The 26,129-nt window shown below is 55.1% G+C and overlaps 1 protein-coding gene and 1 long non-coding RNA gene across 3 annotated transcripts; one reads left to right on the top strand and one right to left on the bottom strand.

The window, feature by feature from the left end:
* Window positions 1-2,516: 2,516 nt before the first annotated feature.
* Window positions 2,517-9,200, top strand: LOC130146737 (uncharacterized). Its single transcript, XR_008820989.1, has 2 exons — window positions 2,517-7,268; window positions 7,380-9,200. It is a non-coding gene; the product is annotated as an uncharacterized LOC130146737 (long non-coding RNA).
* Window positions 5,867-26,129, bottom strand: TMEM240 (transmembrane protein 240). 2 transcript variants are annotated; one of them, XM_056333209.1, is made up of 4 exons: window positions 25,992-26,129; window positions 24,749-24,855; window positions 12,605-12,813; window positions 5,867-9,525 (listed from the first exon to the last, which is right to left on the bottom strand). In XM_056333209.1, exons 2-4 carry the CDS (start codon window positions 24,838-24,840, stop codon window positions 9,377-9,379), a joined length of 450 nt encoding a protein of 149 aa, XP_056189184.1. In that variant the 5' UTR covers window positions 24,841-24,855; window positions 25,992-26,129; the 3' UTR covers window positions 5,867-9,376. The 2 variants fall into 2 exon arrangements, with proteins under 2 accessions (XP_056189184.1, XP_056189182.1); XM_056333207.1 differs by lacking the exon at window positions 25,992-26,129 and adding an exon at window positions 25,086-25,546.

Below are 26,129 nucleotides of genomic sequence, written 5' to 3'. Positions count from 1 at the left end.
TGCCAGCTGAAATGTGTTCTCTGTCCTTCAGCATCGCAGCTGGGAGACAGATTTATAACGTAGTCATCTGTCTACTCTCCGTTGCCATCAGTTATTCTCTTTTGAATGTGGTAACACTGGGAGGCAAGTTCCGTTGTGCAAGTACAAGGATGCGAGTGCCACACGCCTTCTCACCAGGGCACGTCCCGTGCCGTAGGACTGATGGGAGGTGGGAGTCTCCCCAGAACATACTTCTCTGCCAACCTCTGCTTGTGTTCTGAATGGAGAAGAAACACTCAGATTCTTTTATAAACCATTGTTGGTGGCTGTTTCCATTTTATTGTAGTGTTATTATTCTCCTTACGGTTTGTTTTTGTTGGTTTTTTTTTAAAAAAAAAAAAAAAAAGTGGCAAATCTGATTAATTTGTTCAGCCTGCAATGCAAGTCCCTGGCCTGCTCTGGGAAACCTTGCTGCTCAGAGAGCTTCCTTGCTTCTGGAAGGCAGCCCAGCTTCTGCAGCCAGTGACCGAGTGCTGCTGGCACGGGGATGTCAGTAACAGGGCTGTATCGGAGGGATCCTGACAAAAAACGTGGCGGGGTTTGCAGCTTTCTGTTGGGGGCTTGTCTCTGTGTTCACCTCGTGTTCAGCCTGCCAGGGGTTTCTCCTCTCTTGGGTCTGTCTTACAGTCGTGCACGTCGGTGCAAGCACAGCTGCAAGGGATGCACAAACACTGCAGAAGAAAGCAAAGCAAACACAGGAGGTGGCACGTCGCAAACCCATCTGCGGGCGAAGAGCTGGAAGCTGGCGAGATCCCCTAGGAGAGCAGGGGTTCCCTGTCGCCCCTGCACAAAGGGGGTGCTGGAGCAGCAAGTGGGGGCAGTCCAGCTGCTGCGTGTCAGATGTGGCAGGTAGTGCAGGTCCTGGGGTACCCTGAGAGGCAGCACAACTAACCGCATTGCTGGGGTGGCAAGGAGCTAGGATCCCTTTGAGGGCTCGTGGTACATCAGCTGTCCCACAAGCATTTCCCAAGCCAAAAAATGACAATAGGAAAGCCTTTCTGCAACGGTTGCCTCTCCACCCTGCTTCTCTTGCAACCTCCGCTCGTGATGTGCACCCCTGAGCCAGTGCTTTCACAGGCTCCTGCTGCTCTGCTGGACCTCGTGGTTCAGCCAGCATCTCTCCCATGGGCAGCAACCGCTCGGGCACTGGGATAAGGCAAAGTTTGGCCATCTGAGCTGCAGTACAAGAGGAACCAAAGGACTTCGATCAACTGGATGCTCCCTAAGGGCCACCAGGCTGCTTTACTTCCCATCTCTTCCTACCAAGCGCCCCCAGTGGGGGTTGGGTGTCTGGTGAAGGACAGGTATGGGTCAGAGCTTGCTTTGAATGACCTGGGACAGTGTATTCTTGCTGGCTGGTCTTCCTTCTCTTCCCCCTGATTCCTTGAGGCAGTAAAGCCTTACCAGATCTTGCTGGTATCTTCTGATACGTGGAATCTCCTGGAATGAAGCTCTAGCAGCATTACCAGCCTACATGACACTGTTATTTTTATAAGATGTGCAAATGGGAGCAGAATATGGGTGGTTCAGAGAAGTCCCCGGGCAGTCCCCCTCCAGCTCTTGCCCTACCTCCAGTTGTTCTCACCTCGACAGAAGTCAGATCATCTGTCTCTGCTGGCCATTTTTTACCCCCAGACATGCTTTGAGATGCCAGTGCCTGCAGCCATCAGCCGGCTCCATGACAACAGCTCCCTGCCTGGGTGGGGTGGTTTTTTTTTTCCCCTCTGTCTTCTGCTGCCATGGGCTGTGGGTTTTATTCTTCTTGTGGGGGCTGCTTTGCTTGGGTGTTGGCGTTTTTTTATTGCTGCTCTGCTTTCATGTAGAGTCTTCACCAAGCCTGAGTAAGATGTGCCCAGATTTGCCCAGACTTGTAGAACAACTCGTGCATCGGCATCGTTGCGCGTAAGGACTGAAGTCCCACTCAGTGTCAGACTTGCTCTGTTTGTGTATGTGTCGTCCTGTTCCAGGAGAGAAAAGAGCAGAACGAGGAATGTTAAAGAACTGGTTCGTGCTGGCAGATTTCGGAAGGGCTAGAATGGGTAACGAGCATCCCTCTCCTTGTCCGTGCCAAAGCCCTAGGTTGCCGCACCCTGCCTTTCTTGCTTGCCCTGCAATAGGCAAGAGACCCCCACGCTCCTCTCTGGAAGTAGCTTGCACCCAGAATTTGGTTTTAACGGTAAAATATTTATCTTTTTTAAATCAGTTTTGGACCCTGGAGCTCTTCCCCGTGTTCCCAGTGAGTAGGAGATGAGCAGGCTAAAATCTGGGGCAGCATCCTATGATGTCACGTCACCTGGGGGAAATCGCAGAGCCCTCCTTTGCAGATCAAGGCTAGGCACGGCTTTCCCCACGCCGTTCAAGCCACTCTTGTGCCTCCTCCTCTCCCCCCCGCCCCCCGTAAGCTGGTGACCTGCTCGTCTGCAGTGCCCCTCGCAGACCTCCAGCCTCTGACCCCCGAGAGTATCGTTCGCTTCAAAGGGTTGGAAAAAACACTCAGATGCAAAACATGCAAAAAACTATTTTACTGACAAACAGCAAAGGACGGGCTTAGTTTCAGGAGCTGAACTGGTTATCTATTATACAAACATATTATTGAAAGGGAAGGAATGGCTGAAATACACTCACTCGTTGACCCAAATAAAATCACAGTGTGCTTTTTCTATTGCCTCCCCCACCCCCAAGCTCTCTGCGGCTTTCAGCTGCTCCCCTTAGCTTCAGCACAGCGTTGTCACCGCTCCCAGAATGCAAACTCTAGGTGACGTTTGCCTGTGCAAGTGTATTTAATAAAAAAATTAGCCATTATTGCTTTTCAACCACAGTAGAGATTATTCTATGATTAGACTCGGAGTGGAGTATAATCTCTCTCTCTGTTAGTATCAACATGTTGTACCTCTTTCCTGTCTGGTGCATGCAAAATTGGTTTGAGTGCGGAAAAAAAGAAAAGAAGGATTAATAATCAGGGAAAACAGCATTCCAAGTTTTGCTCTTGTATTCTCACTGCAGAGCACTATTGAAAAAAAAAAAATCTTCCTAAGCTGTGTGCTCTGTCCTGCAAGGGTTTCCACTGCCTCAGTTGTTGTTTGCTGAGGGTGCTCAGCTCCTGGAAGGATGGAACCGTCCTCCTGGTGTCACCCCTCCGTGGAAATCCCAGGGCTCGGCTTGAAGAGGAGACTAAAACTAGCAGCCCCCTTGGGAAAGAAACGAGTGCGAATGAATGGGAGGTACCACAGAAGAGGAATGGACTTCATGCAGTGACCACAGGATGACACACACGGACAGAAACACACAGATGCGCACGGACACGCACACACAAAACCGGACCAGTATCCTGAGAGCCCAGCCAGGATGCAGCAAACTGGTAGCCCAGGCTCACTGTAGAGCTTCTGACACCTGCCCACGTGTTCTGCCCTGCTCCCTTTCCTTCTGCCCCGACAGCCTGCACGCATGGAGTTTGCAGGTCTGGGGTTTTTTTATTATTTTTCTCGCTCTTTTTTTTTTTTTCTTTTTTTTTTTTTTTCCTTTCTTTTCCCCTTCAGTAAGTTCTCTTGCTGCTTCGTGCTCTCCAGGGCACCGCAGGGAGCTGGGCTGGCCTGAGGACATCATCTCATCGCTCCCTCCTGAGGTAGAACCAGCAGTCCTGTGTCCCTGCCTCATGTGTGACACATAATGCCCTGGCTGTCCCCTGCTGTACGCCCCATTGCCTGTCCCTGCAACATACATCTGTCCCACCAGCATGCCCAGGTTGCAAAGCATTTGATCCAAATGTCCTTCTAGCTGTCCTGTCTGCCCTGGTAAGAGAAGTATTTTTATTCTTTCACATTCAGAGGTGCTCTGGAAGCTTCTGTTGGCCCTTTTCTACCTTTCAAAGCCCTCCACATGCAGAAGAAGCCTTCGTTACCTCCGTGTCCACCCCCACACACACTCTTCATCGATGCCACGCTGAAGGTGGAACTGCTGCGGCAAAGCAAAACCTGAAATGAGACTGAAGCTTCCCGTGACATTTATTGCCTGCAAGCCTCCAGCCTTGTACGCGGCGGGGGAAGGATGAGCGTTGCCCTCCCTTTTCCAGCACAGCCAGTACACGTGAAATGTTTCCTTCACGATGTGCTTTCTCCTGAGCTGGGAATGACCTTGGATCAGGACTTCCCTCGCTGGCTCACCTAGACCCTACCCCAGGTAAGCAAAGGCTATTGACGTTTGCATGTGTGCTGCTTGCTGCAACCTCAACTCTGGGTATCAACGCTTGGTCTCTTGCAAAACCAGTGGGTTTCAGCTCACCTATCTGCATGGCTTTTTTTTTTTTTTTTTTCACAGAATGCTTGAGACTGGAAAGGGCCTCTGGAGCTCATCTGGTCGAACCCCTTGGTCAGGCTGCCCAAGGACACGTCCAGTTGGCTTCTGGCTATCTCCAAGGATGGAGACTCCACAACCTCTCTGGCAACTTGTCCCAGTGCTCGGTCACCCTCACAGGAAAAAAATGTTGCCTGATGTTCAAGCAGAACCTCCTGCATTCCACTTTGTGCCCGTTGCCTCTGGTCCTGTCGCTGGACACCACCGCAAAGAGCCCGGCTCTGCCTCCTTTACACCCTCCCTGCAGGTATTGATACACCTTGATTCCCCTGAGCTTTTTCTTCTCTGAATAGTCCCAGCTCTCTCAGCCTTTCCTCAGAGCAATGCTCCAGTCCCTCGGCCACCTTTTTAGCATGCCTTTCTATCAGGGATTCTCTTCTCCCAGCTGAGGGCAACTGGAAAAGAGGTAGAGAGGAGCAGTGGGAGTAACTCAAAGCAGGCCCCGCTGCTGTGAACACCTGGGACGCGCTCTGGGTTCCTTGCTGGTCCTTCAGTGTTTAGTGGTAGGTGCTGCCAGAGCTGATGTGTCCCTGGCTGGCTCAGGGACTGAGCAGCAGGAGGACGGGGTGGCTGGGATCGACACACGTGCTACCCCTGGCATCCCCCGGGCCATGGCTTTGGGCTCCTTCTTTCCTCTCCTGCAACGTGCAGCTCCGCCAGCCCCACTCTGGCACAGTGCTTCTTACACCTACGGTGAATTTGGCCTCCTGTCGCTTCCTCCTTCCCCCCAGCCAGCCTGCTGGGAGCCTCTGAACGCAGTGGAAGGACAGATGCCAGGTAGGAAGCAAAGTGGAGGAGCCCACCAGCTTGACAGCCTGCTCTTTAACGAGCGGCAGGACCAGAAAGAAGGTTGCTGTAGCGTGGCTTTAGCTTTACGCTGCCTTGAGGGAGCTCCCTGAGGGGCAAGGGGGTTATTCAGCGGCACTGGGGTGGGGGTGGGGGGGCTCGAATGGAAAAAAATGCTACTGGTTGCTGCAATGGATTTCACAAGCCCTTTGCTTTTCTCCACCTCTTCCCACCCCTCTCCTTTGCACCAGAGCCCGGCCACCAGCGTGCAGCCAGCCCAGCCTGCGCTCCTCACACCAAAAATGCAGGAGAACATTTCCAGTGCCCATCCCAGCTCTGGAAAACCGGCATGGACAGTTTGAAGCTCTGTTTCTGCTCTAAAAATAGTCCTTCCTGAGGCGGCACAAAATCCCCCCCCCTCGAAGCCTGCAGAAGCCTCCCTCGAAGCATCTGGCGGATGCGCGCTGAGACACGGCACCCACTTCCCACTCCTTTGTCCCCAAGAGCTGCCACTGCAGGCGCAGCTGCCAGCTGGAAGCTTTGCAACCCCCTGTTCCCTCTTCCACATGTTCTGACCAGTATCTTGCCCACCCTGACCTTGTTGCAGCAACCCCCCGATGCCAAAGTCACTTTCAGCTTTCTGTTTGGGGCTGTTGCTGGGGTTGGGGGGGTTGATCTGTGGGGCTTGTTGTTGTTGTTGTTGTTTCTTTTTTTTTTGGTGTGTGCATGTGAAGACTGGATCAGAGGCAAGAGAACAACAACCAAGTCAACACTAGTACATCTCAGACAATTAAACGAGGAGAAAACACCCCCACGACCAGACAAAAGCAAAGTGAACACACGCACAGGAGAAGACAACAGTGCGACGGCAGACTTTACAGACAACGGAGCTGCGAGCAACGGTAGCAATGCACTTGGACAGAGGGACAAGAGAGCACGACGTCGGACGCTGTTGGTAAGGCTCGCACCTCCAGCGGGATCGGCTGAGGGGATGGGGTAGGGACAAGAGCGCTGATGTCGAGCAGAGAGAGCAGGCGCTGCTGGGGGCGATGCAGCTCTGGTCCTGGGGTTCAGCCCTAATGCTGGGCCTGCCTCGGCTGCCTTCTGCCACCCTGGGGGGCTCTGGGCTTGTTCCCCCAAGAGGAGCCGGGGCAGCCACTCGGCTGCGGGGACAACAGCCATCCTTCACGCAGGTAAATGCCAGGTGGCACCTGGGCTGCTCCTCTGCGGGGACTTCTCACCAGCGTTTGTTTTTTTGTTTGTTTGAGGCACCCCTGCCTGGGAGCACCCCATCTCCTGGGGCAGGAGGGGGACCAGGAAGCAGCTTGGCCCAATTAATTAAGGATGAGAATGAAAGTTCTCCAGTTCCCCAGAATCAGCCTGTGCTGGGACAAACCTCACTCCATGAGGGTCTTCCTGGTTTCCTTAGATTTAAGACTGGTGAATTAACTCCCAGTAAATTTAATTGCGCTCAGAGTATTTTTTTTTGTTTTATTTTTTGACTAGGTGTAAACAAGAGATAGGCTCGCAAGGTAATAGCTGCAGACACAGCAAATTAAAAAAAAAAAAAAAAAAGTCTGTTCTTAAACCATGGGAAATGTACCATGTAGGATTTTGGTTTTCTCCCCTCTCTTCCAGAACCTCATATTCTTCTGAAATTCTGGTGTGGGTCAGAGTTACTCAGTGTGAGCCGTCCTCCACTCTTTCCAGCTGTAAGTTTCATATTTAATGATATTTTAACTAAGGTCAGTTACTAGAGGAGGGCAGAACCAGACTTTCGCTTCAGTCTGAGTTTAGGTCACTGCCTCCACTCTCCCTGGTGAGAGGCTCCAAGTGGAAAGAGATTTTTAAGTGCTTTTTTCCCTCATAACTAGTTCCAGAGGCTCGGTATTTATCTCTAGCACGATGGAATTTTCTCCCCTGCAAAATGTTGTCCCATCTGAAGACGTGCCCGTGACACGTCCCTGCTTTATAACACAGTACCTATTCCTCGCGGCCACTTCATCATGTGCCACCACCCCCGGGCAAAGCGAGCAGCAGGTCTCATCGGGCACCCTACGAGGGACACTGGGCTGCGGTGACACCACTGGAGGGTGAGTCCAGATGGCCAAACGCACAAAGCTCATACGGTGAGGGAGGCTGCAAAGCCCTGTGTCTTGGAAAAGAGCTGCTTAAGGAAAAGTCATTTTTTTAGATCCTAACAGGTGGCTGCAGACATGACAACCCTAGGAAGTCCTGGACGGCAGACAGTCGAGCAGACAGACCTAAGTATAGGCTGGGCAATTATTTAGGCTCAGACAGAAACTGGGGCTCCAAGATAAGAGGCACTAGGGAATAGCAAAGGTAGGAATGGAAGAGAAACAGGCTCTTGGTCAGCTTTGGGGCTTGTAAGTAACTGAACTGGTCCTGGGCATAGAAAACAATGGGGAAAAAAAACCCAAAACCCACCCCAAGACACAGAAGCTGAAGCAGGGAGGAAAAGAGCAGGGAGTCATGGTGTCCTTTTCCCTTCACTGACATTGCAATCAACTAGGAGGCCACTGACAGTGTCAAGGAATCCAGAGAAGAAAACAGCAGTTTCTGATAATCATCATCATCCTTTTGTTCTGGATGTTTTCCCCATTGAAGCACAAGCCCACTCAATACAAAGTGATGAATAAAGGAGAAATGATTGGGATTCAGGGCTACCACCTTTAAAATTCTTGGGGCTAGCATCTCCCTCCCTCTCCATAAAAATCCCTCTTTCGAGCAGGGCTACTGCTGCCTGCTGCCCAGCACGTGCGAGAGCAATGCAGCCTGGCTGCATCCGCATCCCTCCCCCAGCAGAACGTGACTGCTCCAGGAATCTGCTGTCTAGGTGCACGCAGGCTTTCTCGGCTCCTTCAGGCAACTCTGGAAGTGAACGAGGGCTCTGGAGGTGGAGGTTGGTTTCAGATACTTGATAGCTACCTTGAAACTCACACCTAAGCTGCGACCAGGGGAAGCAAAGGCAAAACTCATGTTAGAGCATCCTCGTGCTTTGATTCGACCCCTTGCTGGGGCGCTGGGCTCTGTAGGCGAGTTTGGCTTCAGGCTCACATCGCACTGTGCCCCTCAAGCCAAGCCCAGCCTGCTGCTGAAGGGCTGCTTCAGCTGGGAGCAGCAACACCAGAGCAGGGGTGGCTCTTCATGTGCGGGAAGAGGGATGCTGTCACCAGGATCCTCTCGCTGCACTGCCGGTGTTTCTGGGGTGGCATTAACCAGGACCTCTGGCTCCCCCCCCAAAAAAGAGGGTGCAGAGCATCTCCTTCCCTCCCAGGCACGGGGCGGGTGGTGGTTTTGCAGCAGAGGGGGACGATCAGGGTGCAAGTCGGATCTAACACCATTCACTACGCTTCTCCTCGCCTATCAGGAGCAACTCCTCTCTACCACGAGTGAGGAATAACAGCACTGACATCAGCAAGGTACCACCGATACAAAAGTGATGTAAACCAGGCAGCACCAGCCTGCGAAACGGACCGATACCTCATAGTACTGTTCCCCTGGTACTAAGATTTCTTGGATTGCTTAAGGCAGGTTTCAGTGTACAGCAATGCAAACAACAGATCAGTTATATATTCCCAGGGCTTCCTTCCCCCCCAGCAACTCCCCAAACCAGGAACCGAAGCAAAAGGGACACTGTGCCTTCACAACTAGCTGGCAGCAGTCCCCATCCAAACCTGTGACCAGCCAAGCCATTCTAGCAACGGAAGGAACAGAGCAGAGCAAAACCAAGCCAAAGGACCAAAGAAACAGGGGACTCGAGCTCTTGGATGAGAAACTCTGCATCTTCTTCGTGTTGTCCCACCTCCATCCCCTTGGCCAACGTTCCCCGGAGGGTAGCTGGACGTGCAGGACAGCCGTGAATGCCAGGAAAAGGGGGTTGAAAGTATAATGCAAATCTCTTTTCTCTTTTTTTCTTTGTTTTTGTTTGTCTGCTTTTTACATATATACACAAGTCTGACAATAAAACGTAGAACACAGTGCAATGTCTTGGCTGCGTAGCATCCAGGACTGGCTTAGTTGTGCATCATGGTGTGCCACAGGGACACACAGGATGGATAAGTAAAATCGTGTCCTCGGCTGGCTTCCATAGCGGAGCAAACGAGTAGCTGTTCCCCTGGAAGAAGAGCAAAGTCCTCTTTTAAAACCTCACTGCAGTCCTTGGAGGGGAAGGCATTCCTCAGAGGTGCCGCGGGCTAGGGTGCCCGTTATGGTACAGCTTCTGTTTGATGTGCACCATGTTCCCAGTCGCCTCCTCGTACTGCCTGTGATGACGTTTTCTGAACTCCTTTAAGTTACAAAATTTTGGAATCCAAGACCAGGAATTGTCTGGAAGGCAGAAAGGAGAAGGGAGATGAGATATGACAGGAATGGTGAGACCCATGGCCTCCTGCCCTGTTCCTGGCCTGCCCCACGGAAAGCAGGCACCAGTTACAGGCGTGGCGAGGCCACCCTTGAGGCTTCCCCTGGGACTATGCTTGTTCCACAGCCAGACTTCACGCCTTGGCTGTAGCCGCGGCACTGCCCCCTCCTCTCCCCAGCTTGCCCCATGTGCCCTGAGCAGCTGCCCACCCCCCAGGGATGACACGGATGGGAACGGTTTGTTTCCAGAGAGGCACGGACTGGCTGTGCGGCCCCGGCGTGCCAGCGCGGGTGGGAGTTAGGAAGTTAGAAAAGGCAAACTCCAGCTTTCTGCTCTTGGTAGGGACCAACTCCTGGTGCTGAGCCCCATCCTCCAGCCCTGCTCACTCAACGCCAGGCTGATGGCACGGGCACGATCCAGCGAAGGCAGGAACCTCGCCCCCCCCGGGTGCTCCGGGGACCACGGCGCCAGGGGAACAGCATCCCAGTTCAATCCTGGCTTTTCTGGCCTCTGCAACAGTGGCCCATGGCACACCACAGCAGCACAGCCCCCTCCCAGCCCCACAGCCGGTGCATGGACCGGGGCATGTTTTTAATTGGGTGTTTCAGCCCATGACCCTTTCCCCATAGCAATGTTCCAGTTGCCATTCAGTTGCATGAGAGCTTTGGGTCATTGCACCCAGAAACGCACACAGCGCGACCCCACAAAGAGGAATTTTAAAGTTCCAGAGGACAATAGACTGTACAAAGTTGAACTATTGCAACTAGCCTGAGGTGGTACGTGACCGCTCTGACTAGCACTGCAGCTACCATGAAGCACAATCTGATGTCTGAGTTTCTATAGAATATTTTCTATTTTAAGCAATCTCTCCCATCGGGAAGGAGCTATAGGTTATTCTAACAGACCAAAATTCAAGCTGATCAGGCCACAACGTGACATTGAGTCATTGTTAAGTGGCACTCGTGTATTTCAGGGAGGGCTCTACACTCCGTATCAGTACAGTATTTTGGATTACCCCATCTCTCACAGTCACAAGCACCATTTCTTTCTTGGGAAGGAAATTTTAGCTTAGGCACTCATTCAAGAAATAGGTATCCTTTCTGTTTATTGCCTTTAAAACGACTAGATTTGCATAGTTGATTTGAATGAATAGGAAATACCTAAAAATCGCAACATTCATTATTTTGCTCCAAAACCCCCAGTGATTTTTCAGCCTGTCTTTAACGAAACGCACTCACACAGTGCACAGGCGCCCTGTTTTCTCTTTGCCCAGAACGGTTCAAGGCACATAAAAACCTTGACTGGAAAGAGACCCCCTGCCCCACAACACTGGAAACCTCACCTACAAACGAGACGAGGGGGCTTCCCGGGGCTCTTCCACCACACGCTTGGGAGAGGAGAGGGATGTGCAGTGAGTCGGGGACAGTGCAAGCACCCAGCTGGGGAACAACCAGCCCAGTTTAAGGGCAGGCTGGGCCGTGTGGCTGCTGCAACAGCACTAAGAGATGATGTCTCGGGCCAGAGAGGGTGTCAGATTTCATCATGCAAGGGGCACTGGGGTTGCTAAGGGAAGAAAAAGCTGGGTGCACAGCAATGCTGCATGCACCGTCCAAAAAGATGTAGCTGCACCATACACGGCACCATCAGCCAACCCCTTAGTAAAGCCTTAGCAGATGCATACACAGGGGAAAAAAATGAAAGGAAAGCGATCGTTCAGCCTCAATACTAAATTAATTACTAGCGTTACCCTTAATTACTAAAAATAAAACATCTACGTTCCTAAGAAGGCAGGTTAGCTGGCAATGCTGTGTCGGTAGCTCCCTGCTTCATCAGAGGAGGAGTAGCTCAGAGGAGCAGCATTGCTGTACCCACTAGCATCCCCCCCAGGGAGAGCTCTGACCGGGCCACCACCTTCACCAGCACTCGTGAGACCACAGCCACAGGTGGTGCGACCAGAAACAGGCGTCACAGCCTCAAGTACCTGGTACCTCAGCCGGGTACCACGGATCTCGCTGGAAACTCTGACAGTTAGCTTTCTGCTTGGGAAACGACCGCAACACAGCCTCAGGAGAGTCCTGATTCAGAAACTGCTCAAGCAGGCTGCTGGGGATTTGGGAAGACTAATGAGAAATTAATACCATTTTGATCTGAGTTTTTAGAAAGAGATAGTCCACTTTCCTAATTAGAGTTTCTTACAGGCTTGCCGATAAATCTTTCTCTTGCTCACTGTTTTTTTTTTAACTCCGAGTTGTCATATAACAGACACCACCCATCAGAGAGACTGAGGTTTGTAGGCACACTGTTATGGAGTTTCACATCATTTACTATAAGTTTTTCTGTCTTTTTTCCCCTCCAACAATTAAAGTCCATGGGATGTCCATGCTGAGAGAGCAAAGAGGGGCGGGGGGGGCTCTGAAGGAGGTCATTCTCAGGCTGCTCGCTCCGGAGGCTAAGTTAACCAATCCAAAGACCAACTAGTGTGGCTAACACTTTTCCCTGTGGGGCTGATGTCACTACTGAAAAAAAAATGGGCACATCTGGAACAGCAATGAGGATGGGGAAGCCTCAGCTGGCGCGTCCCTGACGCAACACAGAAATGCCTGTCCTTGTCATCCCATCACCACAAGTTTGTACAAACAACAAGAGGCTGCGTTCCACAGGCATGTGCCTGGCTGCAAATTATATGCACAGAAAAATCCAGATTTCAGGGAAGTTTTGTCTGGCCTGAAAATATTCTGCCCACATGTGCAGACATACAACCACCATCTGCCAGCCTGCCTACGGGCAAACATGTTGCTTTCCGTCAACCACCCCTTTGCACCAACACATCCTTTAGACTTTCCAAAGCAGAGCCCTCAAGGCTGGGATCCTCGGCTGGCTATTTTCCATGTAAACATTCCTGCTTGTATAAAGCGGGCTGGCATGTGGCCTGTGCCAAACCCACAGATGGGCCAGATGATGACCTCCTCCCTCTCCACCGGTCTCAGAGGACAGGGCAAGGGGTTGAGGGACGAAGGAGAAGGGAGCCCAGGAGGCTGCACTTACCATACCGGCGGCTAGTTCTCCAGGCTCGCACCGCGTAATGGAGAACCCCATCCATCCACACCAGAAACCAGCTTATACAAAAGCCCAGCAAAAGTCCCAGCATCAGATCAATCTCTTGCTTGGTTACATTGTCAGTCACAAAGTAATTCTCCGAGGAGTCCACCACTGACTGATCCCCATCATATGGAATAACATAATGGACATGATGCCTGTTGCAGAGAACAGAAACAGGGAAAAGCATCAGTGAAGAAGAGCAGAGGACGTTTTTTTCCAGCCAGCGCCTGCTCTTGTGGCCAGGGGCTGGTTTAACACCATTCTTTCAAGTTTCCACCAACTTCTCCGGGAGCAGAAGTGCCGTACTGGCTTTTTGTGCTTATGTCAGCAGAGGAATTGGCCGAGGGTGAGGTAGAAAAGCACAGAAACCTGAACCCATGCCTGGAACTCGTGTCGCATTCCTGATACAGGCTCTCTGTGCCTAAGTTCGTCATCTGTAAAATGGAAGATCATATTAAGGACAGCAGGAGGTCGGCGGCGTCACCCCCCCAGAGGCGTAAAGGGCAGTGCTGCATTCACGGACCATAACACGCTGCTCTGGCGAACACACGCAGCCCGAGCGTGCAGCTGTGTCGCCCCACAAGTGCAACTAGAGCAGCTGTACTGCTTTTCTACCGAGTGACGAAGGTCTGCCGGGATGCAGCACTGCCGGCGCGAGCCCCTTCCTGGCACCTCGCCAGAGGCGTGCCGCTTTGCTTATGTCCCACCTCAGAGTCACACGAGAGCCATATCTTCCACACATTAGAGCAGAGCCTGTTTACAGCCACGGAGGAGGTACTCGTAAGTGTGCCTCGTGTTCGTCCCCAGGCACAGATGGAGAGATCCTGCTGCCTGTCGCTCCTGGAAAAGTCTAAGCAAGCTCTAAGACTGTCTCAGGTTCTCTCGCTGCATGACCCGGGCTGGTTTGGGATGCAGGGTCTCCAGCTCAAGGACCAGGCAGCAATTACTGCCTGCAGCAGGTAGCCAGAAAAATCTCTCTGCACCGGAGCAGCCAGCGAGCCTCCCTGCAGCGCCCCAAATGCCGCCGGGGGTATGTGGAGCTGAATCCCACCGTTCCCCCCTGCAGCACCGGCTCAGGAAGGTCTCCCAGCCTGACCCTGCTGGCTGCAAGCTCTGCCGGCACCCTGCAGCCTCCCAGCCCATCTCACCCCACCACTGAGGACACAGAGGCCTGACCTTGCCTTGTAGCCAGTCTCAAAAAAAAAACCAACCCCAAACCAAAAGAAAACAAAGCCATCAGCTTCGTGCTGTCCCCAAAGAGCAGAGCACAGAAGGGCAGCAGATGCCCTGGCTGCCAAGCCTGCCAGCGGCGTGCAGCAGGGAGGGATGCGGTGCCACAGGCTGCCGCGATGCTTGGAGGGGAAGCATCGACCCTGGAGCTTCCAGGGACTCATGGCTCTCTCGGGGGTTCTGGAGATGCTGGCCCTGAGCTGTACACCAGCTGGGCGAACGGGTTTGTTTGTGCAATGAAATGATGGACACCAAGCCTGAGACGATGCTGAACTGCTTGAAAGACCCTGGTTAATTTGGGAAAAGCAGGACAACGTCAGAGACGGAGCGAGGGAGTTGTACGGTAGCAAAAAGAAGGCAGGTCTGTGGGGGCTGAACGGGAGGGGACCAGCCGTGACAGGGGAGCCGAGCACGTGGAGGATCCCAGATGACAGGGGATGCAGGATGCAAAGCAAAACTGGAAGCAAGCTGCTCTGGAGCCTCTGCATCCGCTTTAAATAGCTCTTAACCTCCCCCAAGAGCAGCCGGGAGCCGTGAGGCTGCCCAGGCTGGGTGCATAGCCATCCTGCCTCCTCCTGGGTTGGAGGCAGGCAGTGCCCGGGCAGGTGCTGTGGCTGCTGCCAGGGAGCCCAGCAATGGCCAGCCAGGGCGAGGTGTGCTCAGCAGCCCCACGTGCCTGCCAGCACCGCTAACGTTGCCTGCATCAGACCACCACAACAGCGCTGGCACTGCAGCACAGACGCATCAGCAGCGCTTTCAGCTCCGGGCTGGGGCGCGGTGGCACGGGCTCTCCCCAGCATTGCCCACCGCCACCCCCACCAGCAGCACCCACGCTCCCACGTCCCTCCCACGGCCACGGACCCAGCCCCGCTCCCACATGCAGGAGAGGAGGCAATCGCTGGAGGCCTCTGAATATGCATGAGGTGCAGGTTGCTCAATAATCATGCCTGAGAAACGTCCAAATATTTACACAAACAAACCTCCACTCAAAGGAACCTACTGAAAACAGCCCTAATCTCAGCAACGACTTAATGGAGGCCACCTGCACCAGAGCCACCAGCTCCCAGCAGATCAAGGCACGGTGGGCTGGTGCACAACCCGGTGCCACGGCATGTGGAGGGGTGGAAAAGGCTGTGCGGACGGGATGCTCGGCCATGCTCCCGCTGCCTGGCATCGCTCCCCTTCGGCTTTCAGCGGTGGCCCCAGCACCAGGGAGCAGGCAGAATTATTTGCATCCCGGCCAGCTCTGGTGGCAGCGCGACGTGACCTCGGAGGTGACAGGCAGGCGCTGCTCGTGCCTTCTGGAGCCACTTGGTTTGTAACCGGAGGGTTTGCTCCCTCGTTTGGCCATGGAAAGTCCAGGGGGGCAGAGAGGGTGTGTGAGGGAGGGCTCCCAAAAAGGGAGCTCTTCTCCATGAAGGGGAGGGCTCCCGTCAGCGCCAGGAGCACAGCCCAGAGGCTTTGCAGAAGGCGAAAGGACAAGCCTTGCATGTGTCTCCCATGTGCCGTGCTTCCCCCTTCGCTTGCTGCACAGAAACAGCTCAAGGGCTATGTCCACAAACACCTCCAGAAACGTAGCCTCCTTGAGATGGTCAAGAACTTGAGGGCCTTAGCTGGAGCTGGCATGTAGCTCCTCTGCACCCTCGTGTCACAACCCACAGGGCTACCTAAAGCCTCCCCGTGCAGAGCGTCACTAACATGCAGCCATCGCTGGGGCTGAGAGAAGCAAAACTTCCCAGACACCGGGAGGACAGACCCATTCCTAGGAAGCCAGTGCCGACCGACCTCCACGAGAGGTGGTTTTCATGGAGGCTCTCAGCCCTGGACCAGAAGAAAATCCTGGAGTGCATATGCTCCTCTCACTGCCAAACGTCCCCCAGGGGCAGGAACGTGCCTGTAGCACTTGTGCACGTGCACACACACACGCACGTGCAGCACTGCAGTAAGGTGGGACACAGCACTCCCCTCGTGTGTTTCACGAGAGGTTTTTTCCTCCCACACAGCCCAGCTTTCTTCACAGCTCTTGTTCTCTGCTTGCAGGGCATCGAGGGAACGGACACAGTCACCTCTTCCCTGCCTCGTCCCTCTCCCCAGCAGGCTGACTCTGCACACTGCAGTGGGATGTCCTCCAGCTCTCCTGGCTTCCTCCGGTCATCACTGGGCTGAACGGCACCTCGGGGGCAGCAGGAAGGGCTTGATGCTCCTTGGGGTTTGCAGCTCCCTCTCCATGTGGGGGGGACTGTCCCCAAAGCCCAGTGATTTCCCAGTCCAGACTCAGAGGCCAAGTCTTTGCTCCTGCCCTGTAGCTTCCATAAACATCACCGAATCACAGCATGGCTGAGGTTGGCAAGGACCTCTGGAGGTCATCTGCTCCAACCCCCTGCTCAAGCAGGGCCACAACCTCTCGGCCACCTCTCCCAGTGCTCAGTCACCCTCCCAGTGGAAAAGTGTTCCCTGATGCTCACGCAGAACCCCCTGTGTTCCAGTTTGTGCCCGTTGCCTCTGGTCCTGTCACTGGGCACCACTGCAAAGAGCCTGGCTCTGCTGCCAGGACACCCTCCCTGCAGGTATCTGTGTACCCGGACAAGATCCCCCCGAACCTTCTCCCCTCCCGGCTCCCCAGCACAAGGAGTCTGTAGGTCACTTAGATCTAGAGGCTGCCGATGGAGCGGTGCAGACAGAAAGACATCACCACCAGCTTTGGGATGCAACTGAAGTTGGCAACAACTATTTCCAACACATCTCCGGTGTGACTGCCCCGACACCTCTGCACGCCCACGAGCCAGAAGGCACGTCTCAAGGGAAGAAGCTCCAGGGAAGGATGCCTGGCTAACCCTTTCTTACGTGTGGGCTGGGCACACAAAGTGACCATTGGCTTCCAGCACTCCGTAGGGAAGGATTCAGTCCTCACAGCATCCCTGTACCAGCCTGAAGCGCTGTGGGACAGCCGGGAGTCAGTCCTGTTGGATGGTGGAGCCACTGACAAATCCAAAGCCGATCCAGGAGAGGCAAAATTCAGCAGAGAGCAAAAACTTCGACCACTCTGGATCTGGCAACTTCATTTTCCAAGTATCAGAAATCAAAGTTGGATCACAGGTGCGAATTTCCTTAAAATAAAAGCCTCCTGTCACTAAAGCACCCCAGGAAAGCACCACCACTCAGGGTCCTGCACTGCCACCCCCCAGGCCGTTCTGGGGGAGCCCCAGTTCCCAGCGTAGTTCTGTGCAGTGCCGGGTTTCCACTCTGCAGAGTTTTCTGGAAAAGGTTGGGCAAGGCTCAGGGAAGACACATTTTTCCTGCTAGCGCAACAGTTGGGAGACCTGGGCTGCAGGGATCTTTACACTTTGTTTTGGCTTAACAGGATGGAGTGGTGCCACTGAGAGGGGGAGGAGAACAGGGACAGACCCCCAGAAGTTTTCTGTGGCCACTCAAGTCCCCAGGGATGTCACAGGAGTGATTCAGAGACACTGGCACATCAGCACAGAGCGTTATTAATAGTGCACAAAGGTGCAGGGTCCCCACCACGTACCAAAGGAGCTGGAAACTGGAACATGACCTCTGGGGGCTCTGGGGGCTGGATCCACCGGGGGAACGTATCATGGAATCGCACAGAATCTCGGCACGGTGGGGCTGGAAGGCACCTCTGGGATCATGGGATCACCGTGTCCAGCCCCTGCTGGAGCAGGTTCCCCCCGAGCAGGCTGCACAGGATCCATCCAGGCGGGTTTGGATGTCTCCAGAGAAGGAGACCCCACAGCCTCCCTGGGCAGCCTGCCCCCCCTGCTCCGTCACCCTCAGTGGAGGGAAGTTCTTCCTCGTGTTCAGAAGAAACTTCTCCTGTTGGAATTGCTCCTTGTCCTGGCGCTGGGCACCCCTAAGAAGAGCCCGGCCCTGTCCTCTGGACACTAAGCTCTAAGTTTAGCTGTCGCCATCGAGCTGAGCACCACGCGGGTGGTGGGAACCCTGGAACCCGGGGCAGCTCCTCACAGCAAATGCTTTTGGCCAAACCTTGTTTTCAGAAATGTGGATGTCCAGGGGCTGGGATAACCCTCCCGGCAGCGCCTGCTTCACCAACCAAAGACCTTGGAGAAGAGATTAAAAATCTCCTTTGGCTTTGCATCACAGACAACTGCTGTGGGTGTGAGGACCATGGGATTCACAGCACCCTCGGCCGTGACAGAGCTGCCACAAAGCACACATGGTCCTCAAAAAGTAAACCCATGTCCAGACCACGTTTCTTTACAAGAAGACGTACCAAATAGCCTGAGGGCCAATTCCTGGGCAGTTCAAGCTGGTACCAGTTGTCACAACAGATCCAGGCCAAATTATTCTCATGGGATTGATCATGCGCCACCTCCCTCCACGTGCCACGCACCTTCAGCCACACCGAACAGCCATGCCCATCCTTGCTGTGGTGGAACATCCACGGGAAGCAGATGTAATTGTAGGGAAAGAAATGTAAGCACACTTTGGGCCAGAAACACCCCTGAAAGCAGGAGGGTCAGCTGCTCTCCTGAAGCAATTTGGAGACTGGGTTTGCTGGTCTGTCCCCAGTTAGACAGCACCTGGCTTGGGTGAGAACCTGAAGCTGCTGGACAAAGAGAGCCGTGGTTGTGTCCGTGCACATGTGTGTCTGTAGCATCCCTGTCCCCTTTCCCTGTCGGTGTGACTAAGGGGGGTTAGATCTCCTGTCCTCCCCCTCGGGGCAAGCAGTGCAGCAGGCTGGGGCAGAGCCTTGGCCAGCGCGGCTGGGAAGTGTCACTATAGAGCTGCCCAAAGCGCTATTGTCCCTTCCAGTGACCTTGTGCGTGTGCTGGCTGCTGCAGCCACAGCACGGGAGCCTTTAAAAAAGCACCACTGATCTGTCATTTTAAATGCAAAGAGCTGGTCGCTGCCTCTAACGTTTTCCAGGTCCCCCCTCAGCTGGGCTCCCTCCTGGGCAGGTGGCTGTCTAGGTCGGTAGCAGACAAGTCACATCGCCCAGGCTCCTGTCACAACCTGGCTGGACTGACCCATTCCCCACCTCCAGCTGCAGCAGGACTGGGGGGAACGTGGCCCCCGGCCATGCCCCACAGAGCCGGAGGGAGGTGAAGAGCCTCCCTTGTCCTGTCCTGCATCCCTGCCTGACCTTGCAGCCTCTCCCCACACACACCAAACAGCCCGGCGCCTCTCCCAGCCACTGCCAGCAAAGCCAGTGATGGTGAGTGGCACCATCACACTGATGACAACATCTCCCTGGGACCCTTCACACTGTAGCGGCCACCAGAAGCCCTGGAACGGCTTGGTGGCCTCCAAAGGCAATGAGCCCTCCCAGCGCATCCACAGAGGATCTGGGGACAAAGAGGTTTATTGACTTCCAGAGTGTCTGGGAAAGGAGGAACCAGAGCAAAACTGTGCCTGCAGCATCCCTCCCCCCAGCAGGGCTGGTGGCCTGGGACAAGCCTTGCCTGTCCCTCCTCTGAGCGTGGAGGGCAGCGTTTGGCCCCTCACGGGCACAGCCCAGCGAGCAGCGTTACTCAAACCCATGCTGCCCCAGGACAGCGCCACCCCGGCACCACCAGCCATCCTCCCCTGGTCACTGGTGCTGCCAGTGTCCCCAGCATCAGGGCAGAGCCCCAGCCAGCAGCCACCTCCCGCATTCCCACCCTGTGCCCAGCTGCTCTCCTGGGAAGCCGCCCGTTGTGCTGCAGGGTCTCCATCTGCACCAGTCGCTCCATCACTGCCTTGCCCTGAGACTTTCCCTCCTGGGTCAGAGCCTAGAGATAGCAGGGCTGAAGCATCCCCCAGAGAGGAAGGGTTGACCAAGGGCTGGCCAGGCCCCCAGCCCTGCCACAGGGCTTCAGCATCCAGGGAAGGCTGATGCTGCCCTTGGCCCTCGTTAACCCTGCTCACTGGGAGAGACTTTGCCTGGGAGGGAAAGACTCACCCAAGGTCACTCAGAAGGTCAGTGGCAAGGAGAACACATGCCAGAGCTCCTGAGGTCCCTGTCCTTTCGCAGACAGGGATCTTCCAAGCCCCCCAGGCTGTTCTGACGGGTCCTTGCTCCATGCAGGTGTCATCTGTTCTCTCCAACTCACCCTGCCTCCACTGACGCCCTTTGGTGTTTTTCCTTTGCATGACATCACCCAGCTCCTGATCTGCTGCCAGCTCTCTGCTTCCAGAGAGGACCCTTTACTGGCTGGGACAGAAACATTTGGACTGGGGCAGCGCCGTGCTTCTGCGGTCCTCCCCAGCCCTGCTCCCTCCGGGAAGGGGTACATCCCAGGGAGGCAGGACCAGAGCCTGCACGCCAGCAGGCCCCAGCACAGTCATTTGGACAGCCTGACTATCTCCACATGCTGAGGACAGAGAGTGCCAAGCTCCCTGAAGGATCTGCTCCAGCAGGCACATTCCTGCATGGCATCGACAGGAGCCAGCAGGAGTGTAAATGTGGCTGTCACCCCTTCTTCCTCCAGCGAGGAGGCAGATGTTAGGAGAGGAACAGTCCCTGTCGTACCAGGCACGGCTGTGCAGGCTCAGTATCGGCTCCAGCCCTGTCTCCCTGCTGATGTTCTTACTCCATGCACCATCACTACACCAGCTTTGCTTCCCCAGCAACTGTTCTCCCCTGGAACAGCTGCAGACACGTTTTGACCAGCCTCAGAGGCTCTGGCAGATTTGTCCTCCTCGGCTCGAGTGCTGCCAGCAGGGCAAGCTGACTGGGAGAGCACCAGTTCAGCCCAGCAGCAGCACCCCACCTGCACAGCCGGGTACCACTCTCAGCCCGGAGGACTATCCAACTCCACTCCCAGAGCAGGATTGCTCCTACGGCAAAGGCGCTGGCCAGCCCAGGCTCACCCAAAGCCAAAACGGCGGCTTGCTGGACGTTGCCACTTAACAGACCGCAAAGATGCATCAGCCTTGACCATCTGTTTCTTTGCACTGGGCGGGGGAGCAGGGCAGCTTGCAGTTGCAGAAAGCATCACCTCCCAGCACCACACAGCCTGCCACGGGGTCCGTCCCTGCAGCCACGGGCTGGCGCTGACCCCTTGGCACAGCACCACCCTCCCAAGCACCCTCAGCTCTCCTGTGCCCAGCCAGAGGCCACAAATCCTGATATCACAGACCTGAAAAAGCCCCTCCCAAGGCCCAGCATCGCAAGGTCCCACTTGCCTCAACAAACTGCTACCTTCCCCTGGCATAAGGTGACAAGCAACAGCTTCAGCCTCATGCAGCCCCCGCGACCCCAGAGGGATGTGCACAGCGAGGGTGGGACCAGCCCTGGTGGCACCAAGCGTCCTGCATCCAGCAGCGCCTGAGGATGAGGCTGGTTTTCTTCCCCAAATGTCTTGACCCTGGTGGCTGTCCCCAGTCACTGCTAACACACCGAGCACTTAGGAACGTGGGGGAAAAACCAGAGTACGGTCCCCCGCTGCAGGATCCCAGGAGGCAGGGGTTCAGGAAGGAGTGGACAGGGTGCCACAAGCCAGCTCTCCCTTTCTTTTGTCCTGGGACCTTCCTGCTGGACACAGCCCCTCCGACCCGGAGAGGAGAAGAGGCAGAGTCCAGACACAGACACATGGCTGCCCATGATTAGAGACCCCAGCCACAGCCTCCATGCAACCTGAAGAGCGCTTTGAGGAGACAGCCAGAACAGCCTGTCCTGCTGGCCATGCACCCGGGTGGCTCCAGTGAGCCTAGAGCCACCAAAATGGGGGCAGGGACCGGGGCACCCCGCGGTACGGCTCGTCCTGCTGCCTGCCAGCATCCCACCATGGACCAGCGCCGGGGGGAGAGCCAGCGCATCCCATCCACCGCTCCCCAGGGAACAGAACGTGTGGACAGAAACAAGTGAGGAGAGGGAGCTGGAAACAGCCAGGGCCCATCCCGCTGCTGAGGGAGCGGGGATGTGGGCTGCAGACACACTTTGCTCCCCCCTGCCTGCTGTGATCTGAGCCAAAGGCCCCAGGCTGCCTCCAGTCTTCCCAGTCTCCTGGCTGGGAAGGGCACTCCAGCATCCCAGAGCAGGAGGGACAGCCAAGGGCTGAAGTCTGGGCTTTTTCCTGGGAGCCTTGCAGGGATGAGGTGGGACATAGAGGCCTGGGAGGGGCAGAGCATGGAGCCCCAAATTCCCTGGCACAGCTGGGTTCAGCGGGCACCTGAGGCACCGGCAGAGTCAGCCCTCGCTGCCCAGGGCCACCACCAGCACCACCACAGCTCCCAGCCCCTCGTGCCAACGCAAGCTCGGCACAGATTCCAGTTCCTGCTGGAGACCACATCCTGCTGCACGCTGGATGCCCACGGCCAGGTACTCCCAGTCCAACCTGGGGTGCTTAGACATGGTAGAGCACCTCTGGGGAAGGGGGCCACCCCGTTACCCTGACAAACGATACAACCAGTACAGGAGAGTGGAGGGAAAACATTCCTGAATGAATTAGTTGGGGTGACCGATACCACAACCTAGGCTAAGGCAGGGGGGAAAACCAGGCATCACAGCAGCTCAGCCTATTGACATCAGTCTTCATTTATTCCAATTCCTCCTTCCATTTCTGCAACATGTACACATTTTCCCCCTCCCTCCCTGCCACACCCTGAACTGCAGCCAGTGCCCTCCTCCAAGGGCTCCCTTTGGTTATGGGCAAATTAAGACCCGAGTATCAGCCCCTGGTACCACTGCTCCAGGACGCATCCCTGCCTAGCGCAAGGCAGAACTGCCTAGGGCTCACACTGAAGGCCAGTGCTTGGAGCACATGGACAGCTGGCAAAGAGGACAGGGCACGTTCAGCACCACCTGATGCATCAGAGCACTCGAAACACCGGCGTTTGGGCAGCAGGTCAGAGCTCAGAGAGCAGGTGAGGTTCGCAGGCGAAACCTTAACACAAGGCCACGCAAAGTCCTGCAGTATGAGGATGCTTTGTGCCAGCGTCCTCTACGCCAGCGGATGAGCAGGTTGAAACAAATGCTTGTGCACGGCAAGAGCCCGTGCCCAGGAGCTGAGGCCGGTGTGATACGCAAGAGCATCGCTTCGACATACCTAAGGCACGTACCTAAAACTTCCACGTCTTGCCTCATCTCAGATCCACGCTGGACAATTTGGAAGCTGTTTTGTGCACTTTCTAAGAAATGACCTAACTATGTCTGGGGAGAGTGCCATGGCCAATTTATCTGCCTCAACAGCATCTCTGCAGACATACAGTTAAGAAGAGAGAGGAGTGCCCCTGCCACCTTCTCAGACTTGGCCAGAAGGGACACTGCCACAACACCAGTGAGACCTGACACTCCCCAGCAACTCCAGAGGATGTTAAAGCCTATTACCAGCAGCCAGTTTTCACCACCACTGAACACAGCTGTGACAAGTAAAAAGAAAGATTGGCTGAAGAGGCAGGGGAAACTCTTAAACTGCTGAAAAACATCAAGGAGTGTCCAAAAAATTACCTTAGAAAAAGCCAATCCCTGCCAAAAAAAAAAGTCAAAGACACTGTGGATGTTTCTTGTCCAGTCTTCCCAATGGACCTGAACGCAGCGGTGCTCAAGGAGCCAGGTATTTAGGGCATGCTCACTAGATCGCCCTGGCTGTATTTGGCCCCAGGGGTGCTTCTTTGCTGCCCTGCCACAGGAGTGCGAGGAGGAGCCGTGGGGAGAAAGGCTACGGCGAAGCAGAGTGGAAGGGCAAAGCGGTTTCCCTTTGTTAAGCTACGCACATCCCGGTTCCAGCTTAGCTCCCGCGCCAGGGACACCAGAGGGACGTGACGCCTGGGAGACAGGATGCAGCTGGTTCCAGAGGCAGCTCGCAGAGGAGCAAAGCTCAACCTGAACGTTGGCTGTGGCAGGGGAGGGCTCCCCCAGCCTGTCCTTTAGCTGGCACAGCCTCGTGCTGCTCTACTCCCCCACAGACAAGAAACTCCAGCAGGCAGTGAGTAACCAAGCACAGGAGGGGAACGAGGCCTCCAGGAGCACAGGGTGAGGAGCACAACAGCCACGTTGAGGACAGAGACATTCACCTCCCCACTACTCAGTCCCCGGGGGGCTGTGACAGAGAGCAGCCGAACGCAGTTCCAGGCTGAGCACCCCTGCGATCACACACGACACAAGAAGCGCTGCGTTGGTCAGGAGAATTCAGCATCGCCACACAGCCACGGAGAGGGGCAGGTATCTGTCCAGTTGTAAACTTGCACACAGCAAAGGCATTACTTACTCCTGCCATAGAATCCGCTTTGATGCTCTTAGCTTACTAAACGCTCCGCAAAAGCCCAGACCGGCCACCTCAGCGTGCTCTGTCCAGCATTGTTACAACTCTTGGGAGAAAAGCTCAGGGGAATTAAAAGCTGATCAAAGATTACGAAGCCTCCAAGTGATGCTGTCCTAGACAGCAACGCTCCTTCCTGGGCACAGAGCCTCTCGGTTCTCCAAACCTCATTCCCTTTAAGCCACAGTTCTCCAAACCTCATTTAAGCCACACAACCACCAACCGCAACACCCAGACCGCAACCCGACTGACAAATGCCAGCCCAGCGGCACCAAAGGCAAAATGACAAGTAATTAAACGAAAGTTACACACTTTCCCAAGGTTCGCAGATGCATATACACAAGCATCCACACAAAGGAAAATTGACTTCCAGAAACAGAAAACTCTTCTTCCGGGGAAAAAAAAAAAAGAAAAAAAAAAAAGGAAAAGACACACACACAAAAAACAAACCCCAACCAAAAGAAAAAAAAAAAAAGCCACCCCTGTGTTCATGCAGGAGCTGCTGAGGAAGGTGAGACACAGCCGGAATGCAAAAATGGTAGCCTGGCCAGCAAGTCGCGGTGCCTTCCCGATGAGAGGAGGTGGGAAGGGGCTGGGGGGGGGCCCAGGTGAGAGAGATGTGCAGGTAACTTACCTTCCACAGTTGCAGTGACAAACTCGGTCTTCCCCTCGCAGATGCGGTAAGATGTAATTGTGAAATCTGTCCAACAACGCATTCATGTCCATCAAGCAAGCTATTGCCTGTAAGAGCCCATAACCAAGGCATCTGGTCAACTCTGGATGATGGAATAAAACATTGACTCTAGTTTGATTGCCAAAGACTGAAGCAGTCGTAAAGAAAATAATCTTTGGTGGCTGACGGGGCACACACACATGCACACACACGCACACACACGGAGGTGCACAGGCTAAGGGACAGTGCGGGGAGCGGGGGGAAAGGGGGGGGGAGGGAAATAAGCAAAATCTCTTACCATAACGATAGAGGCGCCCAGGATCATGAAAATCATGGTGTTTGCATTCATGGACATCAAGAGGGAATTGCCGGCGGTCGGGTCCGTCCGCCCCCAGCCCGCCGACAGCGAGCGGCGGCCGCGCTATTCCGCAGAGCCGAGCCCGGGGCGCATCGCGCTCAGCGCCCGCACGCTGCGGTGCGGGGGGCGGCGGGGCGGCGGGGCGCCCCCCGCGCACACACACGCACTCCCCCGTGCCGGGGATGCCTCGGGCTCCCTCGCCCTGCCCGTTTTATATTTTTTTAATAATTATTTTTCTAGGACAAACGTGACAGGTAAAAAATAAAAAAAAAATTAAAAAATTTAAAAAAATAAAAACCAAACTAAATAAATAATTTAAAAAAATATTACCCCCCCCTTCCCCCGGCCTCCCCCCCGGCCTCAGCCGAGGGAGGTGCGCCACGTCTCCGGGAGCGGGCACACACCGCCACAAGCACAGCCCTTCATGCAGCAACTGGAAAGCGAGCCAGCCAAAACCGGGGGGGGGGTAGTGGGGGGGGCGGGGGGGGGGGAGGCTGGGGGGAGGAGGAGGCAGGCTACAAAAATCGCCCAGTCCGGCGGAGCCTCATTGCATCCTCTTCCTCGACCCTCCCCAAAATCACCCCCCTCGCGATGGGTGAAAAAATAAAAAATTAAAATACCCCAACACACAACCCGCCCCCCTGAAAAAACAACCACCCCCCCACCCCCCCCCACCCCGGGGCTGCGTGTCCCCGCTGCTGGCTCCGCGCTGGAAGCCCCCGGCCCAGCCCCTCCGGGCCCGGGTGCCTCCGCGCCGCCGGCTGCGGGGCGGGGGGGGCTGCGGGCTGCAGGGGGGAGAAGCGCCCAGGCGGAGCCGGCCGCCCCCTCCCCACCCCGGGCATTTACCTACGTGGGGAGGGCGCTGCTCCGGGAGCGGCTCATGGCGAGCGGCAGCCGCGGCGGCAGCTCTGCGGACCTGCCCTTGCGGGGCTTTCCCCGAGCGGAGCCCCGGCAGCGGCGCTTGGCCGCATTCGGAGTCCCATA

This window comes from Falco biarmicus, chromosome 3 (assembly GCF_023638135.1).
Source record: "Falco biarmicus isolate bFalBia1 chromosome 3, bFalBia1.pri, whole genome shotgun sequence".
Lineage (NCBI taxonomy): Eukaryota > Metazoa > Chordata > Aves > Falconiformes > Falconidae > Falco > Falco biarmicus.
Note: the sequence above shows the minus strand (reverse complement) of the source record. Positions and strands in the feature narration are given on the sequence as shown.

What these genes read in the sequence shown, in the direction of transcription:
- TMEM240 (XM_056333207.1), bottom strand. Translation starts at nt 25,142, where the DNA reads ATGTCCATGAATGCAAACACCATGATTTTCATGATCCTGGGCGCCTCT. An exon ending in TGTCACTGCAACTGTGGAAG is followed by an intron (nt 12,814 to 24,748) that starts GTAAGTTACCTG and finishes TCTCTGCAACAG; the next exon opens with GCATCATGTCCATTATGTTA. An exon ending in GAGAACTAGCCGCCGGTATG is followed by an intron (nt 9,526 to 12,604) that starts GTAAGTGCAGCC and finishes TCTGCCTTCCAG; the next exon opens with ACAATTCCTGGTCTTGGATT.